At 44.2% G+C, this 8450-nt stretch overlaps 2 protein-coding genes across 3 annotated transcripts; one reads left to right on the plus strand and one right to left on the minus strand.

Annotated features, from left to right (window-relative positions):
• Positions 1-367: 367 nt before the first annotated feature.
• si:zfos-932h1.3 (zinc finger protein 16) lies at positions 368-4493 on the minus strand. Of its 2 annotated transcripts, none has more exons than XM_056748406.1 (9): positions 4428-4493; positions 3745-3947; positions 3546-3638; positions 3361-3456; positions 3165-3275; positions 2923-3064; positions 2179-2845; positions 2064-2095; positions 368-1988 (listed from the first exon to the last, which is right to left on the minus strand). In XM_056748406.1, exons 1-9 carry the CDS (start codon positions 4450-4452, stop codon positions 625-627), a joined length of 2733 nt encoding a protein of 910 aa, XP_056604384.1. In that variant the 5' UTR covers positions 4453-4493; the 3' UTR covers positions 368-624. The 2 variants fall into 2 exon arrangements, with proteins under 2 accessions (XP_056604384.1, XP_056604385.1); XM_056748407.1 differs by lacking the exon at positions 4428-4493 and adding an exon at positions 4033-4378.
• A 299-nt stretch (positions 4494-4792) lies between these two features.
• On the plus strand, positions 4793-6186 carry c5h11orf98 (chromosome 5 C11orf98 homolog). The gene is made up of 4 exons (XM_056748813.1): positions 4793-4893; positions 5312-5436; positions 5564-5661; positions 5742-6186. Exons 1-4 carry the CDS (start codon positions 4858-4860, stop codon positions 5861-5863), a joined length of 381 nt encoding a protein of 126 aa, XP_056604791.1. The 5' UTR covers positions 4793-4857; the 3' UTR covers positions 5864-6186.
• The last annotated feature ends 2264 nt before the right edge of the window (positions 6187-8450 follow it).

An 8450-nucleotide genomic window follows, 5' to 3' on the forward strand; every position in this document is an offset into this window, starting at 1 on the left:
GACAGTGTTTTTGTTACAGACGTCTATTCATGAACCCTTTTGTGTGTGTGTGTGTGTGTGTGTGTGTGTCCCATTTCAGATAAAGACCACCATCACAGAAGAACAGAAGCACATTCACACGCAGATCACCCTGTGCTTTAATAAAGCTAAATATCTGAGGTCAGTTACTCTCGTTCATTCAAACCCAAGCAGATGTCTGTTCTCTGCGATGACCTCTTGTGCTAAAGTCTCTCCTCAAAGCATGACTCACACCTTCAGCAGAATCTAAATATGCAACACACACGTGGAAGCAAACACACACTCTAGAGACATCTAGAGATGCACTGAAGGAGATACACTCATCCTTTGCAACAAATCAACAAACCATCACTTGTAACACAGAGGAACATTTTATCAGTATCTTCAAAACAAACAGCAGGCAAATACACAAAGCCTTTAAACATGAATTCAGTGTTTTACTGGTGTGAAGATGTGCAGATGGAGAACTATCAGATGCACCTAAAGATGAACACACACAAACTAGCACATCTCTCACCATCTGATCTTCAGCCGATAATTCCAAATACATCAACAAACACAAAGAGCTAGGATCATCATGTAGAAACTGTCAGTCACACATCAGTCTTAGGATAAAATGACCGTTATCGCCTCCATCTCTGGCAGGCTCGTGGTTAGGCTAGCGGCGGCCGAGGGCCTGGGCTTCTTCTCGCCCGTGTGAATTCGGATGTGGTTTTTCAGTTTGGCAGCGCTGGCGAAGGCTTTGGGACAGTACCCGCAGCGGTGCGGCCGCTCCTGTGAATGACTGCGTCTGTGTCTGGACAGCTCGGAGGAGCTGCGGAACTTTCTGGGACAGAGGGAGCAACAGTAGGGCCGCTCGCCCGTGTGCACGCGCTCGTGAAGCGACAGCTCGCTTGAGGTGAGGAAGCGTCTGTCGCAGTGGGAGCAGGAGAACGGCCTCTCGCCGGTGTGGATCAGATGGTGGCGGTTCAAGGCGAAGGGCTTGGCGAACATCTTGTCGCAGTAGGTGCACGGGTAGGGTCGAGCGCCGCTGTGAGACAGCAGGTGATCCTGCAGAGCTCTTTTGAACTTGAAGCCCTTGTGGCACTGCGGGCAGCAGTACGGCCTCTCCTCCGTGTGGGTCTTGTTGTGCTTGATGAGCTCGCCGTGTGAGAGAAAGCTCTTCCCGCACTGCGAGCAAAGGTATGGCCGCTCCCCTGTGTGCATGCGCTCGTGTCGGTGTAAGATGGACAGCTGCGTGAACCTCTTCGGGCAGTGCGGACAGCGGAAGGGCCTGGCGTCCGTATGGGTGACCATGTGTTTCTGAAGGCCTGAGCGGAGTCCGAAGCGTTTGCCGCAGACGGAGCACTGATGCGGCCGCTCGCCAGTGTGACTGAGCATGTGTCGCTTGACGTCCGTGCGGCGCGTGTAGGTCTTGTCACACTGCGGGCACTTGAACTGCTGGCGCCTGCGGTGGAACTGCCGGTGAGCAGACCTCTGCCGTATCGTGTCGAAGCCCTCGCCGCACTGCTCGCACAGATAGCGCTGTGCGGCGCTGTGGCTCTTGCGGTGCTCGATGAGAGTGGCGGCCGTCGGGCTGGCTTCCCCGCAGATAGAGCAGTAATGCGGCAGCTCGCCGGAGTGACTATTCTTGTGGTGGGCCGTCAACGCGCGCAGGTTGGCGAAGGTGCTCCGGCACAGCTGGCAGGTGAAGGTGGCTTCGCCGTGAGTCTTGCGGCAGTGTTTGGTCAAGTCCCACGAGTGCTGGAACCACTTGCCACACTGGCCGCAGCTGAACGGACGTTCCCCCGTGTGGGTCAGCTGGTGTCGCCGCACGTCAGACCTGCGGGTGAACGTTCGGCCGCAGGTTTTGCATGCGTGTCGAGCGCAACAGTTGTCAGAGGCCAGTGGCTCTGTTGATGGAGGCGCCGGTGTTTGTTGTGACGCTGTGATCTCTGCTTCAGGTCCGCTCGACAACTCATCCGCCGCGTCTGTGGAGAATTATCATTCAGAATGAATGAACTTCAATGTGATTTTTATTTTCAAGCATCTGCAGCGTGTGTTACCTGGAGTTTCTGCAAGTGATGCGTCTGCACTCCTGAAAAACAAAAAACACAATATGAAAATCTTACATTCAACAAACTCCACATACACACACAGGCAGTTGGAAAACAGCGTCACCTCTCTTCGGTGTTGTTCTGTTTGACAGATCGTGCTCGACGCTGCCGAGTTTTTCTAGTGTTTTTGTCAGCGGTGTCAGCACTGTTCCTCGGTCGTCTTTGTCCCCTCCGTGTCGCGGGTGTTCGGCCGTCATCGCTCAAAGGTGTTGTTTCGACTGCCTGTAGTTCAGATGCAGGTCCTCCAGCCTCATGAGAGATGTTGGTGCTCTCGTCCTCATCTTGTGAGCTCAGCTGACCGGATCCACCTGTCTGGAGATTCTGCTCATTCTGTGGGTCTATGATGGCCAGCTCAGTATGGGATGTAGTCGCCGTGGCAACGCTCGCAACCTCACAGTCGACATCACGTTGAGTGGTTTCGGCATCTAAGGTGGTTTGATGCACACAGCTGGCGGCTTCATCAACTAACAGGATCTGCTCCTCCTTCTCCTGCACACAGGCACTTGTCATGGCCTCCTCCTCCACCAGCACCTCCTGACTGCTGAGCTCCACTTCTGTGTAGTCAGTGACGATGATGGTGTCCAGGTGACCCAGAGCAGCGGGATTCAAGAGGGCCCCGCTGGTTGATTGGACGTGATAGACAAGCGGCTCTGCAGCGACAAGCACTCGCACCGAGGGAGGAATGGACAGTGTGGAGAAGATACAATCACCGGAGGAAAGAGGAACAGACCCTGAGAAATAAAAGACAATTTATTGATCTCGTCCACTCTTCATTACATGTAATGAGTTACTCTGTGAGTTCACACACCCGGTTTGGAGCTTTTCTGCCAACACGGAGTTTCTGAACCTCCGAACAGTTGGTACTGCTGCAGAAGAGCATGCAGGTCGTCTGGATTTGTCTGCATGCTGTCCTCCAAACCAGCGGGGGCAGTAGCGAGCCACGACACTGTCTGTGTGTTAGACGGAGAGAGTGAACAGCAGACGACACACACACACACACAGAATCTAACTGGTGTAACAGATCCCAGCAGACGCCACAGAATATTGTACTTTATTCAAGTCAGGAACAGGAAATAGTTTCTCCAAGCGAGAGAGCAGATCCCACATCAGTTCTTTGAGAGCGGTGTCGTACTGAGCACCATACTGCACGGGAAACACTTCCTGTAAGACACGCGCACAGACAGAAAACATAGTACACATATCACCAGAACACATGAGATGAATGACTTCAAACACGATCATTCACCTGAAAGAAATAGGCTCTCTCAACCGGGTCTTTGAGCAATGCCAGAACCAAAGCCTTGAAATTTACAACCAAAGGTGTCACGTCAGCATCCCCGTCCTGAGAAAACACATGAGCATCACGCTGAATATCCTTAATTAATATCACAGTGAAGAGAAGGGAACATGTGACATGAGTAGACATCGCACCTCTGACACCGCTGCAGCTGGATCCTGCATTCGGTCCAGATGAGCCTGTATGGTTCTGACATCAGCTGGGCTGCGACACAGCTCCAAAACCATCTGACAGGAAACAAGAAAAATCACACCAATCAAATCACTGCAAGGTGACATATGTAAGATGTGTGTGATGATGATGATGATGATGATGATTAAGAAGAAGACTGACCCTAGCTCTCAGACCCAGCCTCAGCTGAGCTCTCTGTTTGTAACTGAGAAGCTGTGGCAGCGTCTTGGTCACCATGGAGACAAACTCCTCCAGCCTCCCATAATGCATCACACTCTTCCGCTGCAGCACCTGCCACATGAATGCGGACATCAGGTGCAGTGGTGGAACCAGCAGCCGCAGAGAAGAGAGAGTCAGACTGACGCCTGAGGAGAAGAAAACAACAAAAATACAGTCAAACCTAAAGACGTGTAGGCTGTGCAAAGTTCATTGTGGGATACAGTCTCTCACACAGTGTACACTCCATCCTCCGCCAGCTGAAAGAATACAAAATGCTTCAGAAGCTGCAAACCAAAGGCGTAAATACATGTACAAATGACTTGAAATGTCATCTTGATTTGTTTTAGATATCAGACATGAGCTTATGAGCCTGTCAGTCGGTCATAGAAAGAACACACACAGGTCTCTTTCAGAGGCACACTGCGCACTTCAGAATAATCAAATATTAATGACATTCTGCGCTTTCGGTGCGCAACATTGATCCACTTCAAATCGCTACAGAAAAACACACATTGCACTTTTATTTGGAGAAATATTGCTTCTTTGTATGACAAAATCACCTACTTGCTTCGCTGATGTTACAGCACTGAAGTCCCTGCTTGAATAAAAGTGTGTGTTATAAATACCTGTGTTTGAGTTTTCTTCATCCATTGATAATGGAGTTGAAGCTCTCGCTCACAAACTGGATATTGATATGTGGTGACGTCAATTCCGGTCAAAAATTTCAAGAGTAAAAGTGCCGCGAATTGCTGAGACGTTAACCTAAGCAAAAGCGATGAAGATATATATTTTTGGGTTTACATGTATATATCATGTAATATATTTGGTGTACATATTGTTTTTTTCCTTGCGTGTGCAGAATTATAAACATACAAAATGTTGTTATAATTATAATTATGCTATTGTGGTTTTTATACCTATTAAATAATGAGAAAGCAACCCTGATTTACGATGACTTTTTATAGATCTTTCGAATCTTTAATGATTTCTGAATCCGACTCAGTTGGTACTTTTATTGTGTAAACGTACTTGCACCGGTTTCCGGTTGACTGCAGCATGGCGCCAGGAGGAAGCATAAACAGACCTAAGACTGTAAAAGATCTTTAATTCAATTCACTTTCAGCTTTCTAAAATCTGCCGATGCATTTTTATGTCCTGTCATGTTTTTTTTTATTGTTGTGTGTCTTTTTTCCTGCTGATTTTTACAAGCATGTGTTGTGTTCTGAACTCTCTCTTAGGAAACATTTGTTTCGTTTAATTCATAATATTCTATTGTTCTTCATTCTGTAAGTCTCTGAAATGGCAGCAAAGAGATGCTTTATGCTGTTAAGAAATATTACGATCATTATTGTTCAACCCACAGTTTATATGAAATGTAGTGTTATTTTATTCTTGAGTTAGTTTTTACAAAAGATGCCCTTGTTATTCTATAGAGAAACATCACAGATGATATATAATTAGTGTTCTTAATTAAATGTGTTTAAAACCAGTTTTTGTTGTTTTTATATAGGAGTTGAAGAAAAAGCTCTTCAAAAGACGAAGGGTTTTAAGTAGACAGAAAAGAGAAAACCATCGCATCAAAGGGGCTGTGATTGACAGTGACATTGTTACCAAACAACATTTGAAAAAGAGATGGTTTGTTCACACACACACACACACACACACACACACTTTGATGTATGCTAAATGAAGAAAAATTCAGAGAAATGGCAGACATTGGCACAGATGAACGTTGATATGAAATATTGTCTCTTCTTGACAGCTCCAGCTCTAGAGCCAACATCACCCTTTCCGGAAAGAAAAGGAGGAAATTGTTGAAGCAGTTGGGATATATGGAGAAAGATCGAGCTGGCATGGAAGGTGTGTGTGATTGATACAGCAGAACGATCGTGATTGAACATTTAACTGATTGTCATCATCATGTGTGCTTCTCTTTACAGTGGAGAAAGAGTCACAGAAAAAAGCTTCTGCTCCTGTTGTGAAGAAAACTGCAAAAACACAATCCAAGAAAACCAAAGAAAAAGCCTCGTCTGTGGATGAAGAAGTGATGGATGTTGAATAGACTTGACTGTTTTGTGTATGGACATCCCAGTTTATATTGTTGGTGTGGCAGCTGCAGTTTACATCATGTAGTTAGAAATGAAACATTGTTTTACAAATGATTAAGAAAACATTCAATAGTGTATTTACACTCTCTGTTTACTCAACTACAGTATGTTATCTGTTGACTCAAGTTTTACAGTACATATTTTCGCACAAATGCTCATCTTTGGTTCTTAACTTGTTTGAAAAATCAAATTTGCCTGTTTTGCTCATGGGCAGCCATAAGCTCTGATCTGAAAGACCAGCATGAGTGTTGATCAAATAAACGATTACAGTGTTAAACATGATCTTGTCTTTGACCAGCAGATGAAGCCCGACGTGTTTAAATTAACGCTTTTGATTTGGTCAAATGACGGTCTGGAAAAATTCTTCCCAGTAAAGTAATTTGAGTCGCGTTGTGATTCATTGCATAGATGCGCGTAATTAAAGCTCTTTAATCAAGTTCCTGCGGCGCTGCGCAGACAGATCAGCATATGACATCAGACTATCGCGAGAGTGATTCACATAAGTACTCGCTGGACGAACACTTATGATTTAACAGTTTATGATTTCCAATTGGTTGCACTAACTTAAAAAATCACAAACCTACGGGTTGTTTTTTCTCTCCATTTAAAGACAAATAAATAATCATGTCAACAGAGGTGCTGTCAAACACAATTTGTCAAACAAATACATTTGTATTAATTATGCAATTTATGAAAAACAAAATCTAATAAATTAAGAAAATTAGCAATGCTACGGTTTTGCCTCTGAATTTAAGCCATGAAGAAAGCCTTGGTTTACATTTACATTTAGTCATTTAGCAGACGCTTTTATCCAAAGCGACTTACAGTGCACTTATCACAGGGACAATCCCCCTGGAGCAACATGGAGTAAAGTGTCTTGCTCAAGGACACACTGGTGGTGGCTGCTGGGATCGAACCAGCAACCTTTGATTTACCAGTTCAGTGGTTTAACCCACTAGACCACCATCTCCATTTCGGGTGTATTACACATAATTCACCACAGGTCACAAACACGTGGATTAATTATGAAATTACTGAAGAAAATAAATCTATTTAGTAGGGGAATTTATTCGATATCCGGGTTTATTTTTCTTAACCATTTAAATTCGTTTATAATCGAGTGTATTTCGCATTAATCACCACAGGAGGCGCCTGCAGTCACTGCTCTTGCAACAGATCTGCCAACAACAACAGACCCCTTGCCATCTTAGTTGCTTCTCAACAGTCATATTGAGGACGTTTACAGTTATAAAGCAATTAAAAATATAATGATTAAATATCTGAAACGTGTTCACAGTTGCTTATTATTAATATTTGACGCATCAATTTTTATTAAATGTGCACGAATAATGAGCCGCCACCCGAGACATCAGTTCGTAGCGCCGCCTACTGGTGAGTTCACATGAGAAACTATGAATCACTAACCCAACTTCACCAGGCTAACGATACATTCATTAACTACTCACCGTAATTACTTCACTTGTACAGTCCATTTACAAAGTGAAGGAAAACGAGTTTGTGAAATAGAAGCCATCTTGTACCATTCCTTCCTTTCAGTCGAAAACATCTAGATCCAAAGCAAAAAACTACATTTAATGTTCAACTCATTTTTATTAAAAAACAATCATTTCATTTATCACAACAGCTTGAAGACATGACTGAATGAGCTTCACACCTCCATCTTTACACAATGTTTTACATGTAACGTATCAATGTACAAAAGGTTGGGAAATGTGGGGAAATTCATGACTGATGAGAAACCAAATGTTGGTCACCTCTTAACCTCATCATTGCAAAGCATCGTGGGTATTCAAATACACAATGAACCAAAGACCAAAAACAATCTTATGCTGAAAATGAAGTTTAAACGGGATTGTGAGATGAATGAATCCTGTTCACTTCTTCAAAGTGCTTGTAACTTTTCCCCCAAAATTCCATTAACAGGTTGACAGACACTCATGAAGAGAAGCTTGACCTTACAGCAGCGCTTCTGATGGGCGATGTGACCCGACTCACAACCCAACAACTGCTAATGACTTTAACAGTTCTCATGAGAAAACACACACACACACACACACACACACACACACAACTAAACAGGTCCTGTAAAGTGCAGTTAAGAAAATGTAAATGCTGGTCTGAGTTACCCAGAAGCCCTTGCAGCACAGACCATTTAAAGGGGGGTTTGGGGTACTGACAGATTTGGAATAGCTGCTTCTTTAACACACTTGTACTATTGTACCACAAGCGGCTGTTACACACAGTAAACATTAATCACGTATGAACTCAAACACATGAGATGCCGATTAAAGATGTCTGAAGTTTAACAAGAGAACATTATAAAGTATTATCATCATTTCCACATGTGTCGTAATCAACAAACAAACATTCAAACCAAGCAATGCAGAATTTTCAAAGGGATTCAGCTGAAAAACTGATGGAATCCAACAATAGTGACTCCTTCTGCTGGTGAGATTTCCTTTAGCAAAGATTTCAGATTCATGTAGAAGTGCTACAAACCCTACACGTCTACATGAAGCA

This window comes from Triplophysa dalaica, chromosome 5 (genome assembly GCF_015846415.1).
Source record: "Triplophysa dalaica isolate WHDGS20190420 chromosome 5, ASM1584641v1, whole genome shotgun sequence".
Lineage (NCBI taxonomy): Eukaryota > Metazoa > Chordata > Actinopteri > Cypriniformes > Nemacheilidae > Triplophysa > Triplophysa dalaica.